Genomic DNA, 20356 nt, shown 5'->3' with positions numbered 1-20356 from the left:
ATACGCAAACATCATTAAACCTTACATAATAAAGGGTATATTAAATATAAAATATTGATACTAAAATAACAAAACATAATAGAATACGTAAAGCATTTAACATTTAAAATGGTGATATTGTGATCTTCTAATTGCTAGTGTGCCACAAAGAGTCGGAGACGACCTGAGGACAAGCTAGAAGGCTTCCTTGGCTCCGCCGAGGGAGAGTCTTTAAAAAATTCAATCATAGGAGCCACAAATGCCACCACTGCCATAAACAACTACTCAGTCCTAATCAAAGCGATGAATACGGCCCTAACCTCCAAACAACTGCCCCCACAAACTTCATCAAAGATAAGCGGCCCTAAGTGGGTTGACAGGGAATGTTATGCAGTTAAAAAACAACTGAGGGAGGTATCTAACAACTACAGAAAGGAAAACCTAAACGTATTACCTGCAGAATATTATAATATAAAAAAGAAATATAAACAATTAATAGCATATAAAAAGAGACAAGAAATTCAAAAGGGATGGAATGCATTAATAGAATGTACTTTAAATAAAAAATCTAAACTCTTCTGGGCTCTTGTCACTGATGCCCTGAGCTCGTCCTCAAACCAGCTCAGCTGTAATATTTCAGCAGACATCTGGGAACAGCACTTCTCTTCTCTATTTGGGGACATTAACGAGAACTCAACAAACTTCTCCCCAACTATAAATTTAAATAACACTCCTCTATGGAGGCCGGTCAGAGTGACTGAAATAAAAATCCTGATTAGAAGTATGAAATCAGGCAAGGCCCCGGGAACAGATGCCATTCTCCCTGAAATGCTAAAGGCTAATACGGATTGGTGGGCACCTCTGTTGGCAAACTTGTTTACCCATATCAATAACTCTGGTAAATTTCCCATCGCTTGGTCTGAAGCCATTATAATTCCTATCTTTAAAAAAGGAGGAGACCCATCAAACTACAGACCAATCAGTCTACTCTCCGTGCTGGGTAAATTGTACTCTAACCACTTAAATCAAAAACGACTTACTTGGATAGAAGAGGAAAACATCCTGGGGAAGGAACAGGCAGGATTTAGAAAGGGCAGATCAGCTATTGATCACTGTATGATTTTGAGCCATCTTGCAGAAAAATATATGTCCTCTCATGGTAACGGGCTCTATACTGCATTCATAGACTTAAAATCAGCCTTTGACTCTGTACCAAGAGATATTCTATGGACAAAATTATACAAAACCTCCATAGACTCCTACATCTTATTAAATGTCTCTATCAAGGCACCATACTCCGTGTTAGATGTGGTATAGAAGGAAACCTGACAAAACCTATTCCGGCTAATAAAGGGGTTCGACAGGGCTGTATATTAGCCCCCATGTTATTTAACCTGTATTCAAATGATCTGCTTGGGTGGTGCCTTGGAAGAGACTTCCATCCTCCTAAATTGGCAGAGACCAAATGCCCCCTACTGCTTTATGCAGACGATGCGGTTCTTCTGTCCCTATCGAAAATAGGACTTAAACGGCTGATCCGTATATTCATAGACTATTGTAAGAACAACCAACTGGTTATAAATTTTGTTAAAACCAAAATTATGGTTTTCGCTCAATATGTAACACCTAGAAATTGGATAATTAATGGTTCTTGCATTGAGCAAGTAAAACAGCTAAAGTATCTAGGTATCACATTCCACCACAAACTTTCTTGGGCTGCCCATAGACGGTCCATAATCCAAGCAGCCAAGAACACGCAGAAAGCTATCTTGCGTTTTTTCTTTACTAAGGGGGGACAATTTATACCAGCTGTTATCCGAATTTTTAAGCTCAAGATTCTGCCCCAACTGTTATATGGTGTACCAACATGGATCCTAGGATTTCACACAAGTATAGAGAGTGTTCTCTCAGTTTTTCTAAGATCCATTCTGGGAATGCCAAGATGCGTCCCTGCAGCTGCCTTACGATTAGAGACTGGTCTAACATCACTAGAATGCAGTGCCTGGCTTTTTGGTTTTAGATATTGGAACGTTATACATGCTGATCCCTCCATGGGATATTTAAACCTTCTACAGAAAGATATCCAAAACAGCTCATGGCTTAAAACTTTTCCAGCAAAACTGCATCTATTAGGGCTCTCTTTGGACTTCCTTTATGCCCAGGAACCCAAGGCAGCCAACTCTATCTTAGAAAAGCGGATCAGGGACATTGACTTCCAGTATTCTACTTCAATGGCTCGCAAAACATGCTCCATTTTGCACCTTGGCCTAAACTATAATTTCTCCCAAAGTGCTAGGTATTTAGAGAACATGATTATCCCTAAATACAGGCATGTATTTTCAAGAGCCCGTTTTAACTGTCTCCAATCTGCAATCTTAGATGGACGATATTCCGGCACCCCTTACAAAAAAAGATTGTGTCCTTGTAAGCATAGAGAAATTGAAACTATGAAGCATGTCCTTTTTGAGTGCAATTTTTACATAAACGAGCGTATCAAATTCCTTAACCCCATAATGAATGTCTTCCCAGGTTGGACTCTGATTTGGCATACAAAATACTTATTAAGTGATACAAACCAGAAAACCACCGTATCAGTGGCCAAATTCCTCTTCTCTGCCCAAAGAATACGTAAAACAATCTTGACCTCTACATAACCCTGTCATTTTCTTTAAAAAAAAAAAACATTGTATGGGTATTTTGTTAATTTGTACTGTTTTAGCTGTTCTGAAATGTTTTAATAGTTTCCATCCATTTTAAATTTGACTTGTATGTATTTTAAGGGGTCCAAGACTGTAAAATAAAGATTGAATGATGGTATATAACATTAATATAAGAAAACATCATATAGGTAATCTATTTTATCACTTTATACTGTTTTAATCGTCTTGAAATGTTTTAACTGTCTCCACTCATTTTAAATATTACATGTATGTATTTTAATGGGTCAGAGACTGCAAATAAAGATTGTTGTTGTTGTTGTTGTTGATATTGTGATCTTAATAGCTAATAATTTCACTAAAGTCCACTGATGGATTAAAGTAAAACACCTGTCAGAACAGCTAGGTTTATAAAAGCTTCTTGAAAATCACCAATGAAGGGGCCAGGATAGCCTCGGAAAGTTGGTTCCAAAGTCAAGGACTTTGTTTGGTTCCTAGTTTTCTTCCTCCAGCCTCTCTCAGCGTCAACATCCTCAGATGTCCAGCCTCAGCAATCTAATTTTAAAGCATCCTTTCTCCAAGGCTTCCTTCCTCAGAGTGGGCTTTCTTTTTCATAATTCAGGGGTACATTTTAACAGTATTCAAAAAAGCACACGACTCAGTCTACTGAAATCTCTGTTGCATTGTGAAAGAGTGGAAGTGGGAGGAAGGGTGAACCCGCATGTGGCAATCTTGCTGGCTTCTCAGTGTCTTCTGCATCCCTGTAGGTCCAGACCAAAAACAAGGGATCAGTTTTCCACCTCAGAAAATTGACTTGATCCAGAAAGACATTTCTTACTTTATTTACTTACTATTTATTGCACCAGCACCTTATATTTTCTCTAAGGATCTCAAGGCAGTGTATAATTTTGTACTCACTACAACCTCGCAAATCAGGGTTAAGGTGAACAAAAGTGACTTCCCCGACGTCATCTACCCACGAGACCTAACGGCCTGGAGGGGAGAGGATTTGAATCCGAGTCTTTCGATGGTTTGACTCCTCAAAAGCAGGCTGTTTTGGAGAGATCTTTCATTCCTAGGGTCGCCGTTAGTCGGAGGCGACTTGACGGCAAATAACAACTTCTCCGTCCTATTTGAGCACAATATCCGCCATTTTAGACCGGCGCAAAAAAAAATACTTCGCAAAAGGACACACACTAATTGACTGAGTAACTAAGACATCAGTTATCTCTTTTGAAACTGTAACTAAGACAAGCAACGACAGTGGCTACATACAGAAGACAGCAGATACGATATCAAAATTAAGTGCAGCGTTTGTCCTGTACGCGTACGGAGCTCATGGGCTCCACCTAAAGCCCGTCAACGGTTTTTTTTCCCGTCGGTTGGCCATTCGCCAGGGCAAGGTCACTTCGACGAAGACACGGGAGAGCGCGTTGCTCCGGCTGCTTCTTCTTCTTCTTCTTTTTGAACGCTGCCGCTTTTCTCCGATTGGTTGGATAAACTCTCCTCCCCTTCTCGTCATCCCTATCGGCTTTGTTGTACCAAACGGCCAGGGGGGGGCGGGCGTAGGTCCCAGAGAGGCGAGAGGCGATTGGTCGAGCGGCGTTTGCGCGGGCTGAGGCGATCCTTTCGAACCGATTTTTCAAGGAACTTCCGGCGCTCTTTTGTTCGGGCCCTTTTTCTGCCTCCGCTGAGCCGTTTGGGAAAGTCGAACTGAGGGAAGCAGTCGTGGGTGGCGGGGGGCCGCGTGACAGAAATTGGTTATCGCATCCTCCGTTTTCCTTTTTTTTGGCCCGCCCCACCCCCATCCCTGAGCAGTTTCCACGGCCATTTACCTCATATTCTCAGGAGACACCTCCCCCCCCAAGTCTTCCCCTCTTTTTCGTCTCCTTCCCGCCACCGCTTCTCTTCTCCGTCAGCCATGGAACTCGACGACTCGCTTTCGCCGCTCAAGGTGAGTTTTCCAAACCTCCCGAGCTATGATTTGCATACACACAACATGGTTTTATGCTCTTTGCCTTGCCCTCTGGGCTCCGGCTGAAAACGATCCGTGTATTGTTGGCACGGCTTCGTCCACTCTGAGGCGATCGTGCCTCCCCCACTCACCCCATCGGTTTTCTTTTTCCCTTCATGGTTGTGGCGGTTTCAAGCCCTTCTTCTCTCATGAATTGTTAAATATACTGGGTTAAACCTCTCCTTAGCCATACCTTAAGTGTGCCCGTTAAAATCAGTGGGACTACTTTAAGATTCTTTGATTTCGGTGGGTATGCTGTACTTATTTTAAGTGGGGAGGGGGAATCGTACTTCAGCAATATTATGAACTCAAGGTTTCTGTGCAAGAAACCCGAAATTCAACTCCTGGCGTCTTCACCATAAAACCAGGTTATCAGGAGATAACGGGAAAGGGCTCTCTCAGCAGGAAAACCCACCTTTAGCTGGCGAGAGAGGAACATCAGAGCAGATCTCCAGATGCTGTTGGAGTCTAACTCAGTGTGGTCAGTAGGAGAGGCGTGATGATAAATTGCTTTTCCATAACTGAAGGGTGAAAGGTTTCCTATTCCCTAGATCGGGACAAAGTTCAGAAAGATACTTTGATCAGCCAACTTCCCGTATTTTTAAGTGCTCCCTCAGGTCTTTTCACACTAGTGATGCGTTCTAGTACTCCAAATCATTAATCTAACTACCAAATTTTCTATTAATTTCTGCTTTAAAATAACCGTGTGGTCCCATGTGCAGACACTGGACTGATCCGATCTGATGTCTACAGTTTTCATCCCTGAGGCTAGGAACCTGTACCCAGTTTCGTTTGTACTTTCTTATATTTACTCTAATTTTACAGTAATGTCTAGTATACTTATAATACAGTATAATTATGGCAATGTAATTTATAGCAAAGTATATTAGTATTTTAGCCCTCTTCCCTATAGATTTTAAACCCAAGGACATAACCTTTATTACTGTCTTGCGTTATCTTTTACTGTGTTATTTAAATATCTTTATTTATTACCTAAGTCCCTTTGTGATATGTACAACTTTCTTACATCTATTTCAAAACTGAATGGGGGAGAAAGGAAAACTATCCCCCTAATCCCCTTTTGCCTTTTGAAAGTAGATATTTTTATGATTAAAGGATATCCCCCATATTGCATGTATACATTCCTTTGTTGCTGAGCTTGGGGACCCCTGCTCCTCAGCCTTTCTTCCTATTTCTAACTGTAATCAGTGGATACGTTCAATCATGTGCCTTTCCTCAGTTTCCATTCTGTCATTCAAATCTTTAGTTCTGGCTCTGATATTTTTGTTACCTATATACTGTATTTTCATTTCTGTGGTAGTAGTTGATTGCAGCCACCTGCTCAACTAGCACTTCCTTGAAGAATGATTTAACATGATGCTTTTGTTGTTGTTGTTCCTGTTCAGGCAGTGGATGTGAACCCCAAAGTGGGTAAAGTCAAGAATGAGGATGCCAAAAAAAGATTGTCTGTTGAAAGAATCTATCAGAAGAAAACTCAGCTGGAGCATATATTGCTCCGGCCTGATACCTACATTGGCTCTGTGGAACAAGTGACTCAGGTATCATAATATATGTCAGGACAGTTGAGATAGATATTAAATGTGTTACTCTAAGTTAGACGAGGTCTTTCTGGGTAGTTCTGAAAATTGCAGAGGTCTAGAATCATAAACCTTGACTATGTTGTTTAACTTGTGCTTTCTTATATTTACTCTCATTTTACAGTAATGCATAATATATCTTATATATACTACAGTATAATTATGAAGGCAATAATTAATTTATAGTATAGTATATTAGTAAGTATAATGCCTCATTTGGGAGTTGAGTGAGTACTCTATATTTCACAAATAGGACATTGTAGGTTGCTATGAAATCCCAAGGCTATGATGCTGTCTTCGTATGTTCACTTGAATGGCTTGCACAGAGGGGGCAGGAAATCATCCTCTGATAAGTTTGTTGTGCTGCCAATTTTACATTACTGTGCCCAAAAGAGATGCCAGCATCTTGGTAAACAAATAATGTGGTGAACTTTTTAAAGAGTGGTTAACCCTCATTCTGAATTCATTTCCAGTTTGGCAAGCCACTTGTTAAGCATGAATTTGCTTTATTAGAAAACAGTGTTCTGTAATTATTATATTTTACATTATGAAAGTTACTACTTCTATATGTTGTCTTTTCAGCAAATGTGGGTTTACGATGAAGATGTAGGACTGAATTGCAGGGACGTCACATATGTACCTGGCCTTTATAAAATCTTTGATGAAATACTAGGTATGTTGAGATGCTATTGATAAACTAAATGTGTGGAAGAGCAAGAATAAGTGGCTTGGGATAACTGGGGTAGTTTCCATTGCCAGGCCAGAGAATGAATTGAGGTATTGACATCCTCTAATTAGTTGTATTTTCTTCCCTTTAGTCAATGCAGCTGATAACAAGCAGAGAGATAAGAACATGTCTTGTATCAAAGTTACAATTGACCCGTAAGTTTTGTTTGGATTTTAATTTAGCATTTCTTAGCTTCCTCAAGCATTGATGTGTAGGGGAGGGTAGTATATGTCATTCAAGCACCTGAATTTGTGCTTCACAATGCTGCTTATGACCAGGAACATAACTGGAGTTTTGCTTTCTGGCATGATAGCCTCTTAAGACTATTTCTGTGTGGGCAGAACTCTGTGCCAAGAGGCTGTTAGCATTAACCACAAATTTGATTTTTGTGTGACAGCTCTTTTCATAACAACTTTAGGAAAGCTGGCAAGATTGACCATGGCTGCACGTCTGTTAGGCACTACATATGTTTTAAAGGAGAATTGGCTGCTTGTCAGCTAGAGAAGTGTGTAAGAATTTCAGACAGATTGTCTGGGCTCCCATTGCAGTCTGTTGAGCATTCTGTAGGCATAAATGTACAAATAAAGATAGATTTTGTATCAGTTACCTCATGAGTGCTCTAGACATTACCAGTGATGGAATACCTCTTAATTTGACAACAGCTATGTAACTAACAGAGTTGGCTACATTATGCTTGTTCCATTCTTAGTACAGCCACAAGAGCCCATAGCTGCCATGCAACTCCTGATGACATGATGGAGTCTTCAAGCAACCTAGAACTAAACTTTACAGTATAGGGCTTTATAAATCAGCACTTTGAATTGGGCCTTGAAATAAACTAGCAGCCAGCAGAGTGCCTGCAACCAACCCCAGTCTACCTTCCCTGAAATATTTAATATAGACACATTTCTAAACACTTCAAAGGGAATCCCACAAAGTTTGAACTCTAAAAGGCACAATTCTCAAAATGTGGAAAACGGTTGTTAAAGGAGCACAATAAACTATCAAAAACTTGAACTATCAGAAAACCCGTCATTCAATATACGGTAGATACAGGTCTGTTTTTCAAAAAGAAGCTTAGTAGTGCATCTGTAGCTGAGAATGAAGGGTTATTTTGGGTTTGAAGAGTTGTGATATTTCTTAAACTTTGCGGACCAGAACTGAATAGAATTAATTCCATGAAGAGTATGGCTTTGCTTCTTTCTGATTCATTGAGAATTTGTTTTCTTTTTCTAGAGAGAATAACACTGTCTCTGTGTGGAACAATGGAAAAGGAATTCCTGTCGTAGAACACAAAGTAGAGAAAGTCTATGTGCCAGCTCTTATTTTTGGGCAGCTTTTAACATCCAGCAACTATGATGATGATGAGAAGAAAGTCACAGGTTAGAGGAACATTTCAGTAGGAATTATTGACCAGCCCAGAGGCCTGAGAGTGCATTCTAAGTGTGTCACTCTCTTTGAAAAATCAAAACTCTTTTCTGGGCTGTCTTCATCAGTTACAGCTGAATCTTCATAGCTTGCATTCATGTTGCAGAATATCGAGATGTCAATGTGCAGATTCCATAGCAGGCAATGAACAATTGAGAGAGAGAGACTGTAACTTTGAAGGCTGGCTACACGAAAGTAGCCCCCTGCTGGAATGGTTTGGATCACTTTTAAAATATCAACTGGTTCTTAACCTTTGTTACTCAGATGTTTTTGGACTGCAACTCCCAGAAGCCTTCACCATCAGCTCTGCTGGCTGAGGTTTCTGGGAGTTGCAGTTCAAAAACACCTGAGCAACAAAGGTTAAGAACCACTGAACTACACAATGTACTTGTTAGAGTGTTCCATCCCATACCTAATGGAGACCTATCCATCCCAGGTTGCTCTAGTGTTGGAACATACTGTTTATTTGGAAGAAGTCCAAATAAGCAGTGTTGTCTTACTGTGTGATCACCTAGACTGCTCCAGTGTGAGATGGGGGAGGAGTTCTTCCTACACACCAGTGGTGAGATGTAGAAATGGGTGTGGTCTGGTCATGACTGCAGATAGCATGAGCACATTTTTGTTTTAATTAAAAATATACTTTTCCACTATTGCACTGCATCATGTTCTGTAAAATGTAGGGCTGAAGATGATATCCTGGCCATGTATACTTTTACATGCATTTATTACTTGCTAATTTTGCAAAGCTGATGTTTCTGAACATCTGTCAATGAAGACTACATAGCATGATAATACCATAGACAGTAAGGTGTTTTCAGAAATAAAGGTGGGGCTGAAACATGGCACTCCGTACTCCCACTCTTTATGTACATAAAAACAGCATTGATGCCCACCTGCAAGCAAATGGAAGCAGGCTGTTTTGCAACTGGCTGACAGCTATTGTAAAAGAGGAGGCAGAGCATGAGGAGGGGAGGGTCATGTTGTGACAAAACAGACCAGACCAGAGCAATCTAAAACACCAGCATGTGGTTGACTAGATCAAAACTGCATGGCTGCAGGAACAATTTCCTTGTGAAAAAGAGTGATCTAATCATGCCTCACCATTCCAAAGCAATTCAGACTAGATCACACTCTGTTGCTAATGTAACCATACCTGTGGTTAGAAGTCTGTGAACTTTTTAAGAGTAGTGGGTTTTGTTTTGTTTTTGCCTGAAAGCAGTTCAGTGGCCAAATGACACTTTATTCCTCCTTTTGAGCTGACATGGAGGTGAGGAACATGTTACCCGTCTGATGTTGTTGGACTGTAGTTCCCATAATTCCTGACCGTTCAGCATGATAACTAAGGCAAATGGATGTTGCAGTTCAGCAGCACTTGGACAGCCACAGGTTGCCCACTCTTAGGTTAAAGTCAGGGGTGAGGAGTAGGAACCAAGGTTTGGAGATACAGATCTTCAGGCAAGAAGAAGGTATTGTGGGTTCTGTTCTGTTCAGCAGTGTAATCAAACATGGAAATTCGTAATTATCCCATACTGACAATTGCTGACAGTACAGTGGTGCCCCGCATAGCGACGTTAATCCATTAAAAAAAGGCTATCCGGATTCCTCACTATGCGGGGCAAAAAAACCCATATGAATGCATTAAAACATGTTTAATGCATTCCTATGGGGGGAGAACTCACCACTGTGCAGAAATCCTCCATCCGGCCGCCATTTTCGCCACCCGGTAAGCGAAACCGTGCGAAAATGCTGCGGGCGGCCATTTTGTTTACCCAGCGGCCATTTTGGGACCACGATCAGCTGTTTTTAAAACATTACAATGCGAAGACCGGTAAGCGAAGTGCTTACCGATCATCGCAATGCGATTTTCGCCCATTTAGAACATCGCAATGCGATCGCAAAATCTGCATCGCTATGCGGATTTGTCATTAAACGGGGCGCTCGCTATGTGGGGCACCACTGTATATGATAAGATGGTGTTCCAGGAAAGTGTTATAGAAAGTGTTATAGAACGATAATCCGTTCCAAAAAAATCATTGCTATATGGATTCGTCGATATGCGGGGCAAAAAAGCCTATAGGAACGCATTGAAACCCCTTCCTATGGGCAAAAAACTCACCTTAAAGCAAAAATCCTCCATGCGGCCGCCATTTTCGCTGCCCAGTAAGCGAGGAAAGGGCACGAAAACACTGTGGGTGGCCATTTTTGAACCGCCGATCAGCTGTTTTTAAAACATCGGTATGCGATAATCGGTAAGCGAAACGCTTACCAATCATCGCAAAGTGATTTTTACCCATTGAAAACATCGGTATGCGATTGCTTTTGCGATCGCAAAAACCTCATTGCTATGTGGATTCGTCGTTAAACGAATCGCTCGTTATGCGGGGCACCACTGTACTTGTTTTGGAGTAGGCGGGAAGTTTACTTATCATTTGAATGTTAAGTTTCAATTCCACGTGGAGTAAAATAACATTACTTTTTAAATCTACAGTTCATTGCACACTTGCATGAAAGTTGCTTCCCACACATACACCCCAAAAAACTCAGTAGGGCTTATTTCTACATAAACTATCTAAAATTGAATTGTGTTTCTCCTAACCCTTACAGAACTTTATTGTATTTCATTAGCTTGATTTATGAACCATTTTTCTAGGTGGCCGAAATGGTTATGGAGCAAAGCTGTGTAACATATTCAGTACCAAGTTTACAGTGGAAACAGCATGCAGAGAATACAAGAAACTCTTTAAGCAGGTATGGGGAATAGTCTTGGAAGCGTCATATTGATTCTCTTGTTTCCTGTCCAAGGCAGGTATTGGCCCACTGTTGCTGCAGTGGTTCTCTTTTAGGTGGGACTAGAAACTTGTTTTTATGCCAGCGTGGCTGAGAGCCAGACCAAGAAGGCATTTTCTTCTCTAATTAGAAACTGTCTCCAGTAGGTAAGAAAAATTTGGTTGCCCATTTTGGGAACTAATATTTCTTAACTGCTCTCAATTTTCCCCCCAGACCTGGATGGATAATATGAATAAAGCTGGAGAGATGAAACTGAAGTACTTTGATGGTGAAGATTTTACATGTATAACTTTCCAACCTGATCTGTCAAAATTTAAAATGACCACATTGGACAAAGATATTGTGGCTCTAATGTCTCGCAGAGCCTACGATATTGCTGGATCAGCTAAGGATGTCAAGGTCTTCTTGAACGGAAAGAGGCTTCCTGTAAGTAAATAGCTTTGATTGACCGACTTAGTTTTATGAACCAGTTAAATTTTTAAAAAGAAATTCTAAGTTGTGTACAAACGGAACAAGTACATTTCCAGGAACTACACCAAAACCGGAGGCTGCCTGCTTAATTTGTACTAATAAGGAATTCCAGACGCGGGGTACTGTGACACTAAAGGTTCTTTTCCAAGCTGCCATGGGCCAGATTTCCAGCGTCTTAGGCACTACCAGAAGAGTATCTTCTGATGGGTATAGTGTCCAGACAGTCAGGCGGGGTGTCAAACAATTTAAATACTTTTGTTTCATGTTTGGAAAATGCCCAGAGTGGCCCTTGGCTAGATGTGTGGTATATAAATAAAATAATAAGTATCCTGATATTGAGTAGATACCAATACCTTAAATCTGGGCCAATAGCACATGGTCAGGTAGAGTACTCTCCTCAGACCTGGAGTTAATATGCTGGTAAAAGATACTTCTACTGCTAACCTAACAGTGGCATTTTGTGCCAGCTGCAGCCTTAAGAGCAGCCCCACATAAGCATGTTGCCTTTGTCTCATCCTGAAGTTACTAATGAATGGACTATAGTAGTCAAGCTTTTTCTGTATGGCAGTGTTTGTTGCTTGCATACCAGCCAAAATTTGAAAAAGCATTATTAGCCGCTGAAAACAGCCGTGGCTGTAGTGGCAGCTCTGGATTGAAGGTGCCTACCTGAACACCCATTCAAAGACACACACTTCTCCTGTTCTTAAATCCAGGAACCATTCACCCACAGAGCCTCCATGCCACAGCTGTATCCAATTCAGGATGTCAGACATGAGAGAAATATTAGATGCCCTAATGATTGCTTTCAGTGGCTTCCTGAAAATAGCTTTGGAGACAAAAAAAAGTGCCTTGCAGTAACCCACAATCTAATGAGGTCCATGAGTGTTGGCTGAGAGGCAGGAGAACCAATATCATCTTAATAGAGGAAGAGTCCAGTGGCTGACAGCAGGGTTCTTTGATTGTCACATTGAGACCAGAAACAATACATTCCCCAAAATATCTTTCTTGTACAGGTCAAAGGATTCCGCAGCTATGTAGACCTGTATGTGAAGGACAAGATGGATGAAACTGGCAATCCACTGAAAGTTGTCCATGAAGAAGTCAATAACCGATGGGAGGTTTGCCTAGTAATGAGTGAAAAGGGATTCCAGCAAGTTAGCTTCGTCAACAGCATTGCTACAACAAAGGTAACTAGTTTGGCAGCTGTAGTTTGTTCCAAACCTGTCTTGTTGACTGTTTTAGCAATAAAATGTAACTTGGTAAATTATTCAAGAAGAAAGCCATCTTATTTAAGAACCATGTAGTTTTGAAGTAAGACCAATTGTGCAGTTTTTGCAAAAGTTATGAAAGCTCTTGAAATTTCAAGTAAGTTTTTTTTATTACCCTGTTTCCCCTAAAATAAGATCTAACCTGAAAATATGCCCTAGTATGATTTTTCAGGATGCTCATGATATAAGCCCTACCCCAACAATAAGCCCCAGTTAAGTGAAACCCCGCCCTCCACCATTGTGCAGCAACTGGAAGAAGATGACATGACTAGTTGAATAAATATAGATTGTTGTACATGAAAAATATAAAAATCCCCTGAAAATAAGCCCTAATGCATTTTTGGAGCAACAATTAACATAAGCCCCTGTCTTATTTTCAGGGAAACATGGTAGAAGACCATAAGCTGCACTTACGTTTTCTAAACTTAATCATGCCTCTTTCTATGATAGAAAGAAGGTAAAGGTTCCCCTTGACATTTAGTCCAGTCATATCAGACTCTAGGGCGCAGTGGTCATCCCCGTTTCCAAGACAACAAATATTTCAGGAGTATTGTATAGCCCTTAATGTGACTGAATAGAATGTGCTCTCATCACCGCTGCTTACAGAGGAATTTGGCCCACATATACCTTTTGGGAGCTCAATTGCAGCTTTGCTCGTTGAGCCACAGCATCTCTGGACTTAAGTAATAGGCACCTTTAACAAGCAATGAAAATGTGTGGTCCTCCAGATGGTTGGACCGCAGTACCCATTGTACTTTATCATTGGCTATGTTTAAAAAATATAACTGTGTACCATCAAGTTGATTCTGATTTATGGCCACCTTTTCCAGGATTTTCTAGCTATACACAGAAGTGGTTTATCATCGTCTCAGAGCACACTGGGACTCTGTAGCTTCCCCAAGGCTGCACAGGCTGGCTCATCTCCCAGGACATACAGCCTAGGTAGTAGCAATCCACCAATATGTTGGACATTCCCCCCCTCCCAGTCTGCAGGTGTGACTTACACATGGAGCTCTCATTGAAATTCTTGGACTAGTCTTGGATTTTGGGGGTGGTCGGTAGTACATACCCAGACATTTTTATGCTTGCTAATGGTCCCAAATAAGACTGAACATAATGCAAAAATCCTTCACTTTTACAATAATCACATGCACTGGATTTCACTGATTTGATATAAAACATGAAATCAGAGGAAGAGTTTGAGTCCTGATAGGTTCAATGTACAGATCCTTTAGAAGTGCTTTCTTCTTGAACATTTATTTCCAGCAAAAAGTATTTTCATCTACAGTGGTGCCTCGCTTAGCGAGTGCACCGTACAACGACGAATCCGTATAGCGATCCCCTTTTTCGGGATCGCTATACGGAGCGCCCAATCGCCGCACCTCGCTTTGCGACGATTGGGCGTCCCGCGGCCATTTTGGAGCCGCTGATCGGCGGCTCCAAAATGGGCGCGGGAGGACCCGAAATGGCCCCGCACTGTGTTTTCGCGCCCTCGGCAAGCGAGGGGAGGGCGCGAAAACGCGGCGCGGGGCCATTTCGGTCCGTTTTGAAGCCGCAAAACAGCTGTTTTGCGGCTTCAAAACGACCCGAAATGGCCCCCCGCGGCGTTTTCGCGCCCTCGGCAAGCGAGTGGAGGGCGCGAAAATGGCTGCCCGGGGCCAGGAAACTTCTCTAAGTGGGAAGTTTAGGGCCGATTTGGAACGCATTAAATGAAGTTTAATGCGTTCCAATGGCTTTTTACTTCCTGCTTAGCGAAGATTTCGTATAGCGAAGGTTAATCCGGAACGGATTAACCTCGCTATACGGGGCACCACTGTATATACATATTCATGTTGCTGAATCCATGGAATGATAATGAAACTAAACTAGCATTTTAAAAAATATCCAGTTATTTTCATTCTTTGGCACCACCTATACACATTCATTAAGAGAACCAGTGATTCATTACAGAAAGCTACAGCTTTTTGTTTACAAGACCTGAACAACCACAATGATAAGAACGTTTAGAAGTTTTAGGATTACCATAAGACTGTGAATTAGTTTCACATGGTGAATTAGTTTTTAATACATTGTGAATGGTTGACCAATAAAAATCTTACTAAATCTTACCCAAAGAGACCTTTAGGTAGTGTGGGCAGCATATAAGTTAAGTAAATAAATTAAATAAACAAAAAATAAGACAACTCAATACAAGTGCATTGTAAAACATATATTCTAGGCCGCACATGACTTATTGTGGATTTTGCCACAAATCAAAGACCATTGTATTAGCATATCGTACTGTAATAGGCCTTCCAAAAGACTTTTCTTTGACTTTATTTTTTGCTTTAGGGTGGCAGGCATGTAGACTATGTTGCTGATCAGATCGTCAACAAGCTCATCGAGGTGGTAAAGAAAAAGAACAAAGGTGGCGTTGGAGTGAAGCCTTTCCAGGTGTAAATCTTAAAATTTTCGTGTTCTACCTCTTCTCTCTGGCTTATCATGCCACACTATGAATGTGTATCAATATCTTAAACTCCAGCAAGTATACTGTTGCACAACAGGTATGATGTCATCAGTTGAAGCGGGTTGCCCCAAATTAGAAACTTCCTTCTTTGCCTTCAGGGTGTGTGGAACTTTTCTCATTATGCACAAATCATGCACACCCTGAAATCAGAAAAGGAGCTATTTCAAGTAATTTGCTACTGATGTCATTACCATTGTGCAGGCAGAGCTGTGCAATAGCTTACTGTCTCAAACAAGTGCAGACAGAATCTTCACTTGCACCTCCTAGCTATCTGTAGAATCCCACAGTTCCAAAGGCATTGACTGTAGCTGACAGTGGTAGAGTGCATCAGCGGGTATTGATCCAGTAGATATAGAGGTTCTATATAATCTTTGCAACTAGAGGATTGTGAGATTAGGCTGTTTAATAAACTAAACATTTGTGGTCCCTAATTGATGGTGTAGGTGAAGAATCACATGTGGGTCTTCGTAAACTGTTTGGTGGAAAACCCAACATTTGACTCCCAGACAAAGGAAAACATGACTCTTCAAGCAAAGAGCTTTGGGTCAACATGCAAGTTGAGTGAGAAGTTTATCAAGGGGGTAAGTGCTGTGAGGTGCATTGGGTTGGCTGCTGCTCAGTGTTTTGGAGGGGTCTGAAGGCAGACTTGGGTGCAAAGTTAATTCTGACTAAAGGAACAACAGCAAGAAAGGAATTGGCTGGCATGCAACAGGTTCTCCTACAAGCAGTTTTGTTTTTGTTTTCTTTTCCAGGTAGTCAGTTGTGGCATAGTAGAAAGCATTTTGAACTGGGTCAAGTTTAAAGCCCAAACTCAACTGAACAAGAAGTGTTCTGCTGTAAAACACAACAGAATTAAAGGAATACCTAAGCTGGATGATGCCAATGATGCTGGTATGTGTTTCAAGAGAGCTTCAAGACAGAAGCCTTGCTACTATTTGAATCTTTGCTTCTGAGCATGAGGGGTTGTCTTGCATTATATACAAAACTGCCATCTGTTCTCTTACCCCCAATATGTTGATACTCACCTCTTGTAATACCACAGTAGGAAGGAAGGATTTGCTTCTGACATGAACTTTGGCAGCCAATCTTAATTAAAAGGGGTATGTATAATGCTCATCAGAACAGTTCTTAATGATGGTGTTCCATTGTCTTTTCAGGGAGCAAGAATTCTATCAGTTGTACCCTGATTTTGACAGAAGGTGATTCAGCTAAAACATTGGCTGTTTCTGGCCTTGGAGTTGTGGGAAGAGACAAATTTGGAGTGTTCCCCCTGCGTGGAAAGATGCTCAATGTTCGTGAAGCTTCCCACAAACAGGTCAGTTAGCAACATTGTACAAACTCCTCCTTGCTTTTTACTTGATCAGGGCTTGCTTTGAAAGCCTATGAATAAAACCTGTCAGTCCTCTTAGAAGTTCCATCAGGAAAGTGCTTTTAAACCAAGTGGCAATGACAGGTGAAATAAAAATCTCAGACTGCCTTTCGTGGATCAGCAGTGACAACTGTGGTGCTTTCCCCCAGGCACTTTCACTGAGCTGGGAAGTACAAAATCTGTTTGCTTCAAAGTGCTTTCAAATGAGTTAAGTACCCTGAGCAGTAAATCTGTTTCACAATAGACAAAAAGCATTTGAGACGGGTTTCAGGAAATCTGACAATATGTGGCGGGGTGGGGGAATCTATAAGGCAAGAGTTTTATGCCGTTCACTTGAAACACAAATTCTGATCATTTTTAGATCATGGAGAATTCAGAAATTAATAACATTATTAAGATTGTGGGCCTGCAATACAAGAAGAGCTATGATGATGAAGAATCACTTAGGAGCCTGCGTTATGGAAAGATAATGATCATGACAGATCAGGTCAGTCTTTTTGTATGTACTAGGGACAACATCCTATGGCAACTCCTCATCTGTGTGTGCATTTGTTTGCTCAAGCTCCTTCATGATTAGGCCTTTCCAATACCAGACTCTGTATCTTTTGTTTGTTAGTAACTGAGTCCTTCTGGAGCTCCTGGGGGCTGAGGAGTTCCCAAGCAATAATTGAATGGGTTCCATATTGGTTTTGCAGCTCATCAGCACCTTTTAGTTAAAGGCACAGAGTCCGCCCCAACTGCCTCTTTCCGTTTTAAGGCCACTGTGACAGCACACTGGCCATTATAATTAGCTTCCCTTCTGGTTTCCTAACTACTGTGGGTCTGTGAGCCAGTGTCATTAAAGTTAAGCTAGTGTGGCTTTTCCTGGTGCGCAGATATGGAGAGTTCTCGACTTCCATCTGCCAGACACAGTTCCCCCCTTTGCAGCACCCACAGTTGTAACCTATCTTGTGCATGCTCTTTTAGGATCAAGATGGCTCCCACATCAAAGGCTTGCTGATTAACTTCATACACCATAACTGGCCGTCTCTTCTGAGGCACCGTTTCCTGGAAGAGTTCATAACTCCCATCATAAAGGTGAGTGACCCCTTGAGCAGTTGAGACTATCCTTCCTCAGGTCCATCCATTAAAATATTAGCTGTCCAATATGTTTTCAGACTGTAACTTATCACTTCATACTAGGTTTCCAAGAACAAAGAAGAGATTCCTTTCTACAGCATTCCAGAATTTGAAGAATGGAAATCTAGCAATCCTAGCTACAAAAACTGGAAAATCAAGTACTATAAAGGTTTGTCCTGAACCCTGTGTCATAACACCAGATGTGGATTTGTTTTTGTAGTGATATAGTCTATGAAACAGAACTATGTGTAACAGCTTATTTAGACTTGTGTTTGCCCATTATGAAATATTTATTTATTTATTTATTTGATTTCTATCCCGCCTATCCAATCAATTACTACTAAGCAACCTTTGTTGACAAAACAAAAGTACAGTTCCATATAAACTCTGGAAGATAAAGTGAGTGAAGAGCCTAGGTCTGCTTGACAATGTATTTACTATGCCAACTTGTGCATAGATGGGCACTATCAATAACTTTTCTTAGTTCTGTGGAAGGGGAGTATCTAAGGGATTCTTGCTACCCAGTAAGGCAAGGATCACATGACTGTAATTTTTGGTCTAATCCTAGTGACCCATGGTAGTTTGCTTCTGCATTGACTCAGGACAGAGTTTTCTCTTTGAACTTTAGTTTTTGCTTACACAGTGCTTCGTTCACTCAGAATATCTCCTTTTGGACACATACAGCAATCTTCTTGACTGCTATTTTTGTGTTTTATCTCCCTTTCTGGGCTATTTTGCTGCTTTATGACCAAGAGGCCAAGAAATAATTCTTTGTCTCTAAAAGAAAAATACAGATCACAATCTTACAGAATTTCAAACTTATTGCATTTACTGTAGAATGCTTACTTCCTTTGGAAGTAAATTATCACACTAAATGCAGTGAAGAAACAGATCGTGATTAGCATTGCTGTGCAATGGAGAGAAAGCTTTAATCTTGCTGCAGACACTTCCATGATTCCAGTATGAATGGGCCTACCCACATGAAGGGCTCCACTGTCACCAGTACATCCCTGTGCCACACACAAAAAAGGTTTGCTCACCAGTGATAGAAACTGAATGTAACTTAATCTGTTGTCACTCTCATGGCCACAAATAGTTCAAAATAGCTTCCTCTTTGTTCAGTAGCACATTAAGTTGCAGCTCTGTGCCAGCATCAGACTTGTCTAAATTGTAACTATACAGTACAAAGGATGATGCATAGGTTGTCATTTGATAGCTATGGGTTTCTGCACTGCTGTTCATTTTAAGAAAAAGGGACCCTTGGTGATGTTGAAGTTAGGAAAATTACTTTGCTGCAGTGTGGTTTGATTCTTTACTTGCAGTGGATGATCAGTTGTCATATGTAGGTTAATGCTACTTTTTCTTGGTTCTCTAATTTCTCACTCAACTCAAATATGATAGATCATCCAGAATCAACAGTGAGGAGGAAAGATAGGATTCTGCTCTTTTTATTATAATTTTTATTTTACTCTAATGATTGTTGGTTTGTTGTTGTTGCTATTACATTTATTTATTGTTAGTGCCTTGCACTAATAGGGCGGTATAAAAATCTATTCAATCAATCAATAAATAAAAACCAACTGACCAAAGTATAAAGCAACTGAAGTGTTGGAAATTATGAAGGGAGCAGGCTCATGGAATTGCCAAGGGTCGGATACAACTGAGTGGATAATTTGATTTCATAATTTTAGGTATCTTATTAGGGCTGTCTGTCCTTCTTTCTGTAGGTCTGGGTACCAGCACATCCAAGGAGGCAAAAGAGTACTTTGCAGAGATGGCAAGACATCGAATACCCTTCAAGTACTCTGGCCCTGAAGATGATGCTGCGATCACTTTGGTACTACAATTACTAGAGGATAGACCAGCAAACGGTTGTTCATGACACATTATGTATTTTTGAAATGAATAGAATCCCATCAGAATTTTTTAAAAGGTTGAGATTAAAAGGCAGCTCTTTATTGTAACGATGGCAAGAATAACCTGGCAAGACTTGAATGTTTTCCTCGAATGGGATCAGCCTTGGGTGTCAGAATCCAGCACTAGTGTAAAAGTGTAAAGTATACACTGCATAAAATTAAAGGGTGGTATTTATCCCATGAATTGCCACAGCTATGCATACTACTGTAACTGGCTGCAATGTAGACAAACCTTGTATTTCTTAGGATCTTGTAAGGTCTTGCAATAGATTTGTTAAGGTGCCTAGTTTCTACTGTCCCTTGTTATAAATTTGAACTGACATCTGCATGAGTGTAAACGACAAATTGAGGATAGCTGCCTAGAGTGGTCATATAGACCAGATGGGCAGGGTATAAATCAATCAAATAAATACAGTGAGATCCCCCAATTTACAAGGATCATTTCCGTGATCTACCATGGGTGCCTATTGTACCACGGATACAAGCAAACCCTATATACAGCATACAGTGAGTGGGA

General features: G+C 40.8%; 1 protein-coding gene across 1 annotated transcript in view; it reads left to right on the top strand.

Moving 5' to 3' along the window:
• The first annotated feature begins 4341 nt into the window (after nucleotides 1–4341).
• Nucleotides 4342–20356, top strand: part of TOP2A (DNA topoisomerase II alpha) — a 29686-nt gene continuing 13671 nt past the window's right edge. The window contains exons 1-16 of the mRNA XM_020805860.3: nucleotides 4342–4590; nucleotides 6057–6209; nucleotides 6831–6921; nucleotides 7067–7130; nucleotides 8212–8357; nucleotides 11054–11151; nucleotides 11404–11616; nucleotides 12675–12848; nucleotides 15261–15362; nucleotides 15879–16016; nucleotides 16188–16326; nucleotides 16593–16750; nucleotides 17166–17291; nucleotides 17771–17881; nucleotides 17987–18092; nucleotides 19651–19760. Of these exons, the coding sequence (XP_020661519.3) occupies nucleotides 4558–4590; nucleotides 6057–6209; nucleotides 6831–6921; nucleotides 7067–7130; nucleotides 8212–8357; nucleotides 11054–11151; nucleotides 11404–11616; nucleotides 12675–12848; nucleotides 15261–15362; nucleotides 15879–16016; nucleotides 16188–16326; nucleotides 16593–16750; nucleotides 17166–17291; nucleotides 17771–17881; nucleotides 17987–18092; nucleotides 19651–19760 (1962 nt within the window). The 5' untranslated portion in view covers nucleotides 4342–4557. The remainder of the gene's footprint in view (nucleotides 4591–6056; nucleotides 6210–6830; nucleotides 6922–7066; nucleotides 7131–8211; nucleotides 8358–11053; nucleotides 11152–11403; nucleotides 11617–12674; nucleotides 12849–15260; nucleotides 15363–15878; nucleotides 16017–16187; nucleotides 16327–16592; nucleotides 16751–17165; nucleotides 17292–17770; nucleotides 17882–17986; nucleotides 18093–19650; nucleotides 19761–20356) is intronic.

The sequence above is a fragment of the Pogona vitticeps genome, chromosome 6 (genome assembly GCF_051106095.1).
Source record: "Pogona vitticeps strain Pit_001003342236 chromosome 6, PviZW2.1, whole genome shotgun sequence".
NCBI lineage: Eukaryota > Metazoa > Chordata > Lepidosauria > Squamata > Agamidae > Pogona > Pogona vitticeps.
Note: the sequence above shows the minus strand (reverse complement) of the source record. Positions and strands in the feature narration are given on the sequence as shown.